The 14,134-nt window shown below is 41.4% G+C and overlaps 1 protein-coding gene across 3 annotated transcripts in view; it reads left to right on the top strand.

Moving 5' to 3' along the window:
* The window catches only part of zfpm1 (zinc finger protein, FOG family member 1), an 80,601-nt gene that overhangs the window by 61,168 nt on the left and 5,299 nt on the right, over nucleotides 1-14,134 (top strand). For 2 of the 3 annotated variants that reach the window (XM_085915180.1, XM_085915182.1), the window contains 5 exons: nucleotides 456-589; nucleotides 11,671-11,773; nucleotides 11,999-12,244; nucleotides 12,641-12,877; nucleotides 12,970-13,212. In XM_085915180.1, the coding sequence (XP_085771306.1) occupies nucleotides 456-589; nucleotides 11,671-11,773; nucleotides 11,999-12,244; nucleotides 12,641-12,877; nucleotides 12,970-13,212 (963 nt within the window). The remainder of the gene's footprint in view (nucleotides 1-455; nucleotides 590-11,670; nucleotides 11,774-11,998; nucleotides 12,245-12,640; nucleotides 12,878-12,969; nucleotides 13,213-14,134) is intronic. The other variant, XM_085915181.1, reaches the window with a different exon arrangement.

Genomic DNA, 14,134 nt, shown 5'->3' with positions numbered 1-14,134 from the left:
CCTTCTAGTTATCACATAGAGGAAATACACAAAAAGAAGCTGCTGAACTGAGCCAGAAGTGAAGCTGCTCAGCTCACATCAAACGCCCCCTGCTGATGTGCCACAGACTGTTTGGTCAGTGTCCTGCTGGTGTTACAGCTCCAAGGGTTCAAGTCAAGTTCAAGTCGAATGCCGTATTTGGTTTTCAAAACCCCTCGTGTGCTCCTGAGTTAATGTGACAGGGATGTATGTGTTCAGTAATCCAGCAACTCACAGATATTATCTCCAAAATATTCATTTCACAATAAATGTGATCATTAAAACTCCCAAAAGCACCTGTGTCGGAAGCTGTTCTCAACATTACAATAAGAATTTTCGACATGGAAGTAAACCACAATGCTAATGGTATTAATGCTTATTTAAATGCTTATAATGTCCCTGATGCTAATGTCATGCTGATGTTCTTCCCATGACAGATGAGCTGGAGCTCAGTAAAGAAGGCAGTGGAAGAAAGGTCGTCGCTCGTAGGGAGCTCCATACAGACACAGTTTGGGGACCCTATCCTGGAAGCCTCCAGTCAGACGGCAGTGCAGATGATGGTGCATCAGAGGTAAGGACTCGAACCATGAAGGTCCAAATATATGATGTTATTGATGTGAAATTAAAATATGATACAGTACAAATTTGTTTATTCTAATTGTTTAACTCTTAATGGGGAAGGTAGTAAGTCAAAAATATTTGTCACATGACCAAACCCAGAAAACGTGTGAGCTGAGTCAGGATGCACTCATGTTTTCCATATGCACGTCATTCACATTGAAATACAGAGAATAATGATAGAATAGTACTATTGAATGCAATATTAAAAACATGCAATATTAATAATAAATACTAATATTATAAGTAATTGTGCCTCAATCAATTAGAGTCAGGATGTGTTCCTGTTTCTTTGGTGGTGTTTGCTCATCCAATTCACATGGATGTTTGAACAGAAATGTACATTGGTAATACAGAGATTAACAACTAACTGTACTGTAATAATGAGTTGTTAATTTTTTATCAAAAAGATGTACTCAGCTAGGAAAGCAAAAATGTTTTATATGTTCTTCTTTTCATTATCATTTTCAATCAAACTATACATTGTTTTATTAATAGTGGGAACATATTGGCAATATAGATTTATTTTTTCCACGTCTATAAAGCAATTTGATTCTGTAGATAATTTTATTCCTGGTGAACTGTCAGGGTTTGTTTTATTTTTTATTTTATTTTTTTTTATTTTATTTATTCATTCACTCACTCACATATCCCAAAAATGTTTGAAAAATGTTTGTTTTCTCTGACAAACTACAATCCCATATCTGCAAAACAGACCAACGTCAGTCACTGTACTGTCTTCTACCCAATCATGTAGCGTGATGTCATCAACAGGCGCAGGCCCCTGAGCCGATCTGACCACCTGAGTAGATCTGGTACATACGCTGTGATTGCTTGTTATCTGAGCCCAAAGGCACTGTGATTTCATTTACCGATGCTTTTAGGCGATGTCACTGTCAGAGCGCAACAGAGCGCAGGTTGTCAAAATAACAGCTGGTAGGTCTGGTCGTTTCAAAATCCGGATAGTCCTCGTGTTAACAATTTTGGTTGTATTGGGTGTGTGCTCTGCTCCGATAATCTCAACACAGAGCTTCATACACAACAATTCTATTCCCCCCCCATCAATGTCCTCACAGACACACGTGTCACACGAGATCTCTCAAAATTGAGGAATAAAAGTTCCTGAATATACACTGAGGTTACCTAAACATTACCAAAAAAAGGATTTTCTTTCTTTTTAATTTACCGCTGCGTCTTTGTTCCTCTGTCCGAGCGCTTCTTTGTTTGGCTTCATTCCATCACATGAAAGGCCGCGGAGTCAAACGGCTCGAATAGTCGGCTTTCTTTTTTTCATTGTTGTACCACGCCTTTTGGTCCCGAGTATCAGGGCAAATCTCAAATTAACACACCTCAGGCAGAAGGTCTTATAAGACATAAAACAGCTGGGCGTTTGACGTCTTTGGTCGGGTAGGGGCAACGTTGGGATGACAACAATAATCCGATTGTCTCTCTGTGTATGCCTGACCAAATGCATGACATTGAACTTGGCAATGGAGATCATTTAATATCCAGTTGCTTTCCACTTTGGTTAGGGTTAGGTTCTGGAGCCATGCGTGATATTTTCCTTTAAATCGTAGGTTGGATTTTGGTGGGGTTTTTTTTACACTGCCTCAGTCTACTTTGCAGAACATTTAACCAGTTTGTGAAACAATAATAACATTTTTGTAGTAGTAGTATCGAAAGCATTTAGGCATCTTGTATGTATCGTTTGGCTGGGTGATTTTTTTTTTTAATTTTGCAATATGCTTTTCCTTTCAGCCCGTTCTTCAGACATTAGATGTGTCATTGGGACAGAATTTGTATGATGTGGTTTTCGGAAACACACACTTGGTTGAGACTTCCTCCAAGGTGAAGTACAGGACAAGTGTTTTTAATTTGAGACGTGGATGGTCACGGGTCAGATGCCAGGACACAGAGACAGATATTATTGCATTAATGTTGTGACAGTGGTTGGAAAAGAATAATGTTGATTGGGTGTGTGCGTGTGCATGTGTGCGCATGCGTGTGTGTGCACGCGCGTGTGTGTGTGTGTGTGTGTGTGTGTGTGTGTGTGTGTGTGTGTGTGTGTGTGTGTGTGTGTGCGCATGCGTGTGTGTGCACGCGCGTGTGTGTGTGTGTGTGTGTGTGTGTGTGTGTGTGTGTGTGTGTGTGTGTGTGTGTGTGTGTGTGTGTGTGTGTGTGTGTGTGTGTGTGTGTGTGTGTGTGTGTGTGTGTGTGTGTGTGTGTGTGTGGGACCGGATGGAGCCCTATCAGGGTCTGTTATTTTGCATCATGTGCAAGTCCATCTAATCATATGAAGCTCATGCCGGATGAGGCTTCCTGGTACGGAGTGAAAACTGTTAAACATGCTCACAGAGTATCATGTTAAATACCAACTGGTCAGTCAGGCAGTGCCTAGTTCACTTTTTGACTGAGGCTTGCTTTCTCTAGTTAAAGCCGGTCATTTACCTCTCCTCCCTTCCTTCCCCAGACATCCGCCTGTCTTTTATCTCCGTTTGGCGCCATCCTCCTGGACAGCAAACCCCAATGATTGATTTCTATTTGATAGTCTCTCATTTCTAAGATTTTATTTATCAGGAAGCATACAGATAGTGTGTGTGTGTGCGTGTGCATTTGATCACCCATCACCTTTTGTTCGTCTCCCTTCCTACTGTCCTGTTTGTGCTGTAGTTTGTCCTTGAAGGCTTGTATTTGTATGATAAGTATTTAAAAGTCAGCCTTAATACTCATGCTCTCTCCTCTTCCTCATTTTTTGCTTCCCTTCTATCCTCACCTTCTCCCATCCGTCCTAGTGGACTGAAGGAGTGAGGAGTCGGCCCTTCAGTATCTGTTGGAGATAGCCGTCGCAATCTCACATTCCTCCTGTTTCTCCGCTTCTCTCTGTATCCTCCCCCTCATCTGACTATCCCTCCATGCCTACCTGGGTCAGCAGAGGTCAGGGCTATCCTAAAAAAAGGAGATGTGTACATGTAAAGCAATGAGAATTGTTTTAATTCAGTTATAAAGTTGTTTGTAATGTATTCCAAGACACTAGTCAACTACTGAGTCATCCACATTTTTTCCACTTTCAACCTGATAATCTGTTTTTATCAGAAAACACATTTAGTCAGTATTTAAACTATAATACACGTATTAAAAAAACAATAAATGACTTTTGATAGTAGTGTGTGAAAGAAATGAAACACTTAGATTTTCAGACTATAAATCGCGGTTTTTGTCATAGTTTTGGTGGGGGGGGGGGTCGATTTATACTCAGGAGCGACTCATATGTGATTTTTTTCACAAATTTTCAAAATTCAAAAATCCGCAATGTAGTGAAACCGCGATAAATGAACCGCGATGTAGCAAGGGATTACTGTCATTTGAACTGCAAGCGCGGCGGTTGTTTACATAAAGGGCAAAGGATTCGATCACGGGATGACGAAGATGACGAAGGGCCCCACGTACTACCGGCATCATTAGCTGCTTTGTTTGCAAGTGACACGGAGGACGAAGAGTTTGAAGGAATTAATGATTTGGAGTGACACAGAAGGTTTGAAAAACTATTATGGCTTTTATGCACGCCCGGTCCTTCTCGACGGGAGCTCTCTTTCACCTCCGTGGATGGAAGTCGGGGGGCCGGCGCTCGGCCGGGTGGCTGTCCGGGGATATATATATAAACATTTAAATTTCAAACGTGTGTGTGTGTGTGTGTGTGTGTGTGTGTGTGTGTGTGTGTATATATATATATATATATATATATATATATATATATATATATATATATATATATATATATATATATATATATATATATATATATGTGTATATAAGTATATATACTGGCTGGCTACCAGTTCAGGACGTAGTATGCCTTTCGCCCGATGTCAGCTGGGATAGTCTCCAGTGTAACCCTGGCAACCCTGAACAGGATAAGCGGTGTTGAAAACTGATGGATCGATGTATATATTCCATATTGTAGATAGAATATTGAGACCAATATAGTTTTAACAGTCAAGTACTCTGACGACTCTGTCCTTTCTGTGTGATGTTTGCATGTTCCCTCTATGCTTGTGCCACGATGTCCTACCATCACTTCAAAAACATGTATGTTAGCTCACCTGAAAAATATAAATGGTTGTTCACATTAATTTGAGTGCCAATGGATGTCTGTCGCCTCATGTCTGCAAGTGTAACCTCCGGCCTACCATTGACTTTGGACACCTTTAGTAGCAGAAGAATAGACGTTTTGTTAGGAAATTATAGGACCATGTCGACATTCACGGTAGGAACATTGACGATATAAAACTGTTTTCAGTGTATGCGTGCCCTTTGTAAGCATCCAGTCTTGACTTTCTTTTTCACTGATGCTACGTGTTTATGTACCTGCCATTGTCCAGCTTTCTGTTTGGGAATTGCTTCCTCTCATTATAGTTTTAAACATTATTGCTTCACAGATCAGTCGAAACACTCTTTCTTTTAACTCTTTTTATTATATTCTACCTATCTTCCCTATTCCTCAGCCAAAACTCCAGACCTTGCCCCCCCATTTCTAGGAATGATTGGCACACCCTAGCCCATGATGCCCCTTCTGGCACTTCTCTTCCGCCTCTCAACTTATCCGTCAACAAATTTGCTTCGAATTTGGCCCAGCAAGATAACCTATCAGTTCAGTAGGTCTACTTAGCAACACTACCCGAACGGGAAAAATTTTGTGTGAGCAGCAGTATGTTTAAGTTCAAGTGGAGATGCTTCACGGAGATACATATGACATATTTTTTATCTTAATCAATATATGGATTTGCTGCTGTTTGTGAGTGTTGTTGGTGTGAGCAGCCGCTATATGAGCTCGTTATCATGCGGGTAGCAGTGAGCTAAGAAACAGATCTCCTTCATTAGATTAGCAATGTGTTAACTGGCCTGTGTCATATGGAAATCCTTCCATTTGCATCTCTTGAGAAAAAGGCGTAAAACCATTTATCTATTTAAACATATTCTAGCTGATATGGCCGGCGGAGTTGAGAACAGGGCTATGATAATGTTTACTGATGGACTGATCACATGGCTGCTGATTCCTCCCGTTTCTGGTTGAGTGAACAACCAGGTCCTCCTTGGCAAGACTCCTATGGCAACCCCACAGTGAGCCAGCCACTCATCTGATTGGATCATATATAACAAATCTGATTTTAAATGGTCTCTTTTTTGATTGGATCCAGCTTTAATTAACTGATAGTAGAGATGCATGTCATTGGACCAAAGTTTCAGCTTTGTTTTGAATTGAGATGGATAAAAGTGATGATGCGGCAATGCAATCATCTGCGCAGAAATTCATCCCTTCATTCTTGAGTTGACAGACGTTCAAAGCAAAGTCTCGAAACGCCCGTGTATAACATCATTCCTATTGTTCTCTCTCCGTCAGCACTTCCCAAAGGCTCACGCATCACACCAATCCTGTCTTTCTTGGAAAGTCAGCCTCAAGGCACGATCCTAGAAGGAGCAGAGTAGTGGAGTTCAAAACGTTATCACGCGCAAACGTCTTTTCATCATGTTTTAGAAACAAGCGTTCGCACTAATCCCCCAATAATCTCTCCAGGAGAACTTGGGCGATAAGGCGCGCCACCCACGGCTTTTCAAACACTTTTGGGGTAGTCTCTTCCCACTCTCTCTATCTCTGCTTCTCTCTACCTCCACTACTTTCCTCATCCCTCCACTTCTTCATCATCACTTCCTGTGCTGGAAGGACACGTGAAGGTGATCACCTCCTTATCCTCCCAAGAGCGGTCTTCTTTCTTTCTCTTTTTTTTTTCTTCATCTGAGCCAATTTGTTTATGTACTGATTTCCATCTTTGCCTTTATCTAGACTCATCAGCAGTTTTTCCCTCTCTAGCCGTCTGTCTCCTCCGCCCATCAAATTAGAATGTTAATTAAAATTATGCTCCTTCATAAGATGACAAATCGATGTTTATGGTGAGACACCTTCTGTGATGCCCCCCAGAAGAGATGCACCAGTTAGATTCTTTGAAGGAACAGAACAGTGAGAAACGGGCATTCAAAGTAGTAATCTCATATTATTTTCCAAGTTTTGTCCTTGCTACTTTCGTTAAGGTGTTTTAATATTTTTAGCTAATGAAAACCAAATTGGTCTGTTCACCTTTTGGCTAGTGGCTCAAAGAAACTCAGAGAGCATAAAAACATTGCAGTCAAGGATCCATGAGGTGCTCTTCCCAAGGGGTAACCCCCCCAATCATTGCCTTTTGATTTTAAATTGAAACATTCAGGACCAAGTTACAAAAGTAATCTTGGGCCGGGACTAGCCGTAAAACCACAGCTTGACTTTGGCAACAGAAGAGAAGAAAACCGAGATGGCAATTATTGGAAAGAGGAGAAAGAAAACATCTGGAGAAAATAAAACCACTCCTACCTACAGAAGTTAGCCAGACACACCAAGGAGAAACTAAAGAGAGAAAAAAGGTTTGTTAATTGGAACAAACGATGCAAGCAGACATATCACGTGAAAGAAAGAATGCTGAGATGTCTGAGGATGTAAAAGAGGAAGATTCATCAGATTGGTACAATGACTGACCGGTATCTGCATCGGCTCCTGCCTGGTGGAGGAGGAAAGCAAGTGCAAGCGTTAAGCCTGCCTCCTCCATTTTCTATCTCGCTCTCATCTTTGGCTGTTCAGGAGCTCGCTCTCCAAGAGGGCCTCATTTTCCAATCTCTTGTCAAACTATCACAGGTTTGTATTTTTGCATGCCATTTGCCTGCAGCCAATCCAACTTGACTCTGAATTTTTCCGAGCTATGCGTTCAAATTCAAAGCTTGTCTATGAAAGGAAATTCTTTCATTTCAACTGTAAAAGAGAATCCAAGCAAAAGAACTTAAGTGTGTTTTGTGCTGTGAGCAAGAAAAAGCCAGAGTGTGTATTCGGATGGGAGAAGTGGGAGTAGGTTTCAGATTTTTATCTGCCTTCCTTTTCTTCTTTGTATTTTTGGAGGATTCACACAGTGACCTCTTTGTTTGGGACAGTGAGTACACCCCTGTAACCCCCTGGATAGGGAAGGAGACTATTTCCTGTTGCAAGAGGTGGAAGAGAAAAAAGAAGAGAGAGCGCTATGATGGAGATGAAGGGGACGAATGGGAATTTGAGAGAGGAAGAGAATGGGAGAAGGCTTCATAGGAGAGACAGTGAAAGGGGAGATGGGAGGAAGTGGGAAAATCAGAGGATGGAGTGATTGGTTTTGTGAGTGAATGAATGAACAATAGTTGAAATGGTTGGGATAGAAATAGGATTCCCAGTTAAAGGAACATCAAAATGCTTCAAAATTCAGGAAAATGCTTCCAACCTCAAGTTTGAATATTAATTCGTTAACACACATATACTGCACCTTCACCTTTGAGAAATGTTTTTTTGTTTTTATGCTGTTAAAATATGGCTGACTCTGGGAAATGTATCACATTGCAAACAAATACGCAAACTGCAAGTGGAAATTGAAAAAAATAACCTTTGCCAAGTGCATAGACGTGCCTACAAAGCAAGAGTCATGTGTTTATCCGCAATTCTTGATGCTTGTCCAAAGTGTTTTGTCTTAGGTCCAGAACGTGTAGCATTGGAAATCCCTCTGGGAATGAGGAGTCATTCTAGATACAAAGCTTCTTTTGATGATTGGAATTTTTTGGTAGATATTTCATGTTGTGCTTGTCATAACAGCTGCCAAGCCGTCTCTAGTCACATGTAATCACTAACTGAACCACACTCACCAACACAAAACATTTATGTAAATGTTAGTCCATCACCCTTTTTCTGGGTTTGATCAAATCTTTTCATATTGAGACTTTCAGAGGAGCTGGAGAGTAACACTGCAATCCGTTAGAGCCTGGAAGATCCCAAATAGCAGGCGCTAAATTACAGTACCTACATGTTCGCTTTAGCAGGTTGGCACGCAGTCTTGGCAACAGGTGTAAAACTGATCTCAACTACTCTGCACAAAACCAAATTTAAAATCACGGAACTGGAAGTCTTAGAAGAAAAGAAAAACCTTGGCGTTACAGAAAATGAATCAATGCATCTGTTCTCAACACCGCTTGTCCTGTTTGGTCCAATAATTATCAGGAAGCTGGCAACAGCATCAAAGTCACATATTTTAAATGCCTCTCGTTTGTACAATAATCGAGGCGAGTACACGTGGAACATGCCAATATGAAACGAAGAAATCTCTTTGGTTTTGTTCAAGGAAAGTTCTCGTACCCGCTTTCGTCATCTTCCAGTTTCGTACAGATTGAGTGAGAAAGGGATAGAGAGCAAGGAGGCATTCTGATAGTGAACAAGAGAATGGAGGAAGAAAATGAAGAAATGAAATCAGCCTGGCATCATTTGCATTCAAGTTTTATCAGCAAAGGAGGAGGGTGTTTTGGGGCCTGATAAGGAGAGAGTGTCGTAGGCTGTGCTAGAGGTGGAGGGGGGTTGGTGGAGACGTGCGAGCTTGAGTGTGCTTACAAATGTGATGCATGAATTGACTTTAGTAAGTGAAGGTGGCTTAGAGTTCAGTTCAGTGTGTGTTTGTGCCGGAATACATGTTTGAATGTTGGAAGAGCCGAGGCGTGCTGTTGGACGTTGTCGAGATGTATGCGTGTGCGTGTGGTGGGGCTGTGGGAGCGGGGGGTTAATATCAGACCAAATAATTAGATTCGCTATCGTCTCAGCAGCAGCAGTGCGAGGATCAGGCAGATTAAAGCCAGGCTCAAGGCTAGTTAATATTCATGAGGGGACCAGGGTCCGGGCTTAGACTGTGGCTCAAAGACTCTCCTCCGGCTGATGGGGCTTAAGGCAACGCTCTCCACCAAGCTGTCACGGAAAGGCCTGACTGATAGATGGAGAGCTGCGTTGACAGTTAAAATGGCAGCCAAGGAAATGTCTTGACGTTGAATAAATCTTCATCTCTACGGATTTATAGATCATTGTCTAATTGACTAATAACTGAAATGCTGGCTATACGATATTAATAAAATATTTTTGCCGTTTGTATCCTCCAGTATCAAGTCTTGGTTCAACCCTCTTTCAGTTCTCATGATATATTATTATAGGCCGTTATTAGCCCGTCAATGGGGAAATTCAGCACGTACTGTTTAGGAGTAAGCTGCCCGTCTCGTATCGGCTCATGTTGTCGGATATTGTCACATCTGACGTATCATTTAAAAATATGCTGTAATTGTTACATTCTCTTGAGAGACTGCAAGACCCCAAGATGAAGACATTGTGACGGCTCAGCGGTGCATCCTGATAACTTGAGCAGAGTTCTTTAAGGCAAAACACAGCAAAAAAGACTAATTTTATTATTTTAAGTTCCCGTTTTTTTGTCGACGAGGAACAGATTAATATAACCATGAAAGGTTGTGGTAAATTGACTGCAAGTTTCAAAGTTTCTATTCGACAATTTCCAGGATGGACCAGCAATTCTTAAAAGTTCATTCTATAAGACCACAATGCTTCTCAAGTATGAGATACGATCATAGAAAAATGCACACTCAGTACATTTCAAGGTACAATAACTCAGCATGTCATTTTGGTGGTTTCTGCTTCTGGCTCCATTACTTAGAGAGAAAAAAAGAGCATGGTGGGTGGGGGCATCAATTTTGGGGATCCTTGTAAATCCTTTATCCTTCCTTGTCTATTATTTACCCTTATGGCATACACTTAGGACTCTCGTTGGTGCCAACTTATGGTACAGATTCAGTACTTGGTACAGATTCAGTACTTTTGACTTTTTTTTTTACTTTTATTCAGTGTTTGGATTAACTGTATCTCATGTAATTTGATATACTCATCCTGATAATTCAATTATACAGCTGCGGGAGTTCCGTGATAAACACGCTCATTTGTTTGCTTTGCAGAGTAGTCCATAGACGATTCAAAAGTTTGTAAGCAATTTGTAACGTTGTCATTTTGTCACCAGTTTGTAATCATATTAATACTATTATTCATAGTAAGTGTAACATTGTAGAGATAAGTAGTCACCATTTGGGGATTTTAATTTCTAGATTTAAGTTCATTATAGGCCCATCTTGATGATTTTTTTTTTCATTTCTTATTTTATGAGCGTACGGATGTATGGTGTTTGTGTTTTCCACTGGTGTGCTACTGAGCTCTCCCAATTGCCCTATCATGGTGAATTCTAAACTCATGGCCATGATAAATTAGTCTGAAACAAATTACAAGTACTTACGACTCAGACGGCTCCAGCATTGGGTTACAAATTAAAACAAAAGCAGTCGTATCGTCCCATCAGCTTCAATTCCCCGTGAAATACAATACGCTCGGCCTCGATCTCTACTGGAGAACAGAATGAGAAGCTTATTTCTCTCTTCCCACTCTTCTTTCCATCCCAAATAATCCCACGCATAATTTCCATCTTTGTCACGTGTTTCGGTTCTCCATCATGGTTTTTTTTTCCTCTTTTTTTATTTGCACCAAATTTGTAGTTTAAAAAGTCTTGCCCGTACCAATTTTGTGATTTCCAAACGTCTGGTCATTATTTACACCGGAACAGTCCATCTTCTGCGACCTGCTCGCCGAACCGCCTCTTTACCGGTTCATGGACCCTGTGAAGTTTTTTTTATGTGTTTTGAGTGTCCTTCTGGGTGTTAGGGGGGGCTGTGTGGCGGACCTTGGGACCAGGCCTCTCACCCAGCAGGCCTGCAGTTAGGCGTGTGTCCTTTGTTACATCATATTGTCTTTGTAGCTTTGATGGCTTGTGTCTTGTTTGATTTGTTGGCAGTCAGTCATGGAATGAAGACGTGTTCTTTACTTCTGCCACACCATAACATTGAAGCACTGCTACCCCCAACTGGCTATTAAACATAACTGCGTGTGCTATTTATGAATGACTGCATTGGGCGACTGCACGGATGAACAAAAGTGCACTAATGTTCTCTTCAGAGCGTAATTGCTGAATCAGCATCAGTTCCACCGTTTCCATAAGGATTAGTGAAAGTGATGATGATTCTAAGAATTGGAGTCCCTTATATTTTGCTGTGCCTCTGTTTGTTTTTATGTAGAATTCCAATTGGACCTTGGTGTGTGATGATCCAGATTGTTGGATAACAAGTCTTGCGTTGACCACGAACCCATCAGAGGCCAACTGTACTATCTACAGCCAAGGTGAGATTGGCAACAGAGATATTGCTGTGCCCAACTCATCTCACAATTTGACTTTCAGCCTGAAGAGCTCCGCCTCATGTCATATATTAATGAAATAATAATAAATTCAAATAATAATGAAGTTTATCAAATTTAGATGCAGTTTATAGTTATTAAAATGGGTTTAAAATGGCAAGGTGTCCCAGTTATTTACTCTTATGTCCTGACCCTATGTGTTTTTTTTAGGTGAAGAGTTATTCTGTAAGGTGACCAGAGACATTTTTGTAGAAGAAAGACTCCTGGCCACGCCGCTGCTTCCTCCAAAACCTTCCTCCCCTGTCGCCAGGGCTTCCCCTCTTCCCAACATTATCACCCTTAAAACATCGGTGGCAAAAGAGGAGCCACCGTATCCTGCCGCTCTTCACACAGACATCCAGCTCCTCCCACAGCAAGCAGGCATGGCTGCAATCTTGGCTACTGCTGTTGTCAATAGTAAGTTTTTTATAATGCCATTAAAATAAGTAGATATTACAATCACCTTCCCAGAAATGTAATAACATTCTAATGTTTCACATTCTGGAATGGGAGTATTTATATAAGATTTTTTTTTTTTTAGTACCTGTAGTAATGTTGACTTTAGCCACATGATGGCAATGCGGCTCTTTAGCAGCAACTATCAAGTATTCAGTGACTGTTAAGTTTGACAATAGTGCTGCCCTGTCTGGCTGTTGCATACTGTATTTGTAGCCAAAGTTAGCTTTGTAAAAATCAACTTCGATGACACACCTAAACTATGGAAATAATGAAGCTTTTCAAAGTGTGCTCAATTCAGTTTGTGTCTTTTGAATCAACTCAGTGGAATGGTTGTTGTGTTATCTGTGTGATCAGAGGACATTTTCCCCTGCAAAGACTGTGGGATTTGGTACAGAAGTGAAAGGAACCTGCAAGCCCACCTCATGTACTACTGTGCCAGCCGACAGAAACAGCCAGCCGCGGCCTCATCACCTGGGCCACAAGACAAACCCAAGGAGTCCTATCCCAATGAACGCATCTGCCCCTTTCCGCAGTGTAACAAGAGCTGCCCAAGCGCAAGTTCACTAGAGATTCACATGCGTACACATAGCGGTGAGAACATTGCATTGGAGACTACACAGACTTTTAAGCTCAGCAACAGTTTTGTTTCCCTGACTCATTTCACTTTCCTGTTCTTCCCGCAGGGGAGCGTCCATTTGTCTGTCTCATCTGTCTGTCTGCCTTTACCACTAAAGCAAACTGTGAGCGCCATTTGAAGGTCCACACTGACACGTTGAACGGCGTGTGCCACGGCTGTGGCTTTGTCTCCACGACGAGGGACATTCTCTACAGCCATTTGGTTACGAGTCACATGGTTTGCCAGCCCGGATCTCGTAGTGAGGTCTACTCTCCAGGACCGGGTCTTCCAAAGTTGCCCATGTCCACAGGTAAGTCACAATGTAAATATGTCTTAAGACACATTGAGTTCCATTCTGAACAAATTTCAACTCGTCAGAATCAATCATTGTTTTATTTTCTGTGTGAAAATGATAGCAAGCATACGTTGTATCTGAATACATCCAGCAGTTGCAGAGTAGCAATATTGATTTTAACATCTTATAGCGATTCCCAGTTCAACCCAAAATTATTCTACGCAAGTATTGACAGCCATTAAAGGGAATTTGATCACTTGTTACTTTCTACCATAAATAATACATGCCGTATATTTTCAAGTCAGTATTTAGACCGCACCTCTAGAAAATGCTTCGTTCACTGTTACAAAAAAGCCTTGACTGTTCATTTTAAGAAAGTGGAAGATGTGAGCAGGAGAGAACCTCTAATGACTCTGGCAACTTGGATAATTATCAAGCCCTTGACAGTAAGTCTACCAAAATACCATTAAATCTCTCCGCCATCTTTTCCCCAATTGGAGCCGCATGCCTGACGTCATGGCACCGCCGCTCTCGAATAGAACGTTTTCTAATTCTCGGCACCTTGCCGCCCCTTACCACATATGCAATGAATGGGTTTGACGACGCCACGCTGCGCCCTGCTCAATGCGGTGTGAAAAGGGCTTTACAAGGAAGCGTTTTGCCTATCTAAACAATAAAGCCTCAGTTATCCGCTTTATTTTGAAAACCCAAGTCTGCTGTAATAAATAAGAATTAAAGAGTGAACTATTTGTTTGCAGTTGGCAGAGGCATTCTTTACAGTCTTGACAAGACATCAACTGCAGGAAGTGCATCCATACCGCCATTCTCCCCAGCATTCCTAATCTGCTCGATTCAGCAAACAAAAGTTCAGAACAATCAGCAATAGATTGAATGAACATTTTCCCCGTCATCAATTTTCCATCCATTTTCAACACCT

Source organism: Syngnathus leptorhynchus, chromosome 6 (genome assembly GCF_054491065.1).
Source record: "Syngnathus leptorhynchus isolate UIUO chromosome 6, UIUO_Slep, whole genome shotgun sequence".
In the NCBI taxonomy this organism is placed as follows: domain Eukaryota; kingdom Metazoa; phylum Chordata; class Actinopteri; order Syngnathiformes; family Syngnathidae; genus Syngnathus; species Syngnathus leptorhynchus.
The sequence above is the reverse complement of the archived record's forward strand: the minus strand, read 5'-3'. Positions and strand labels throughout refer to the sequence as shown.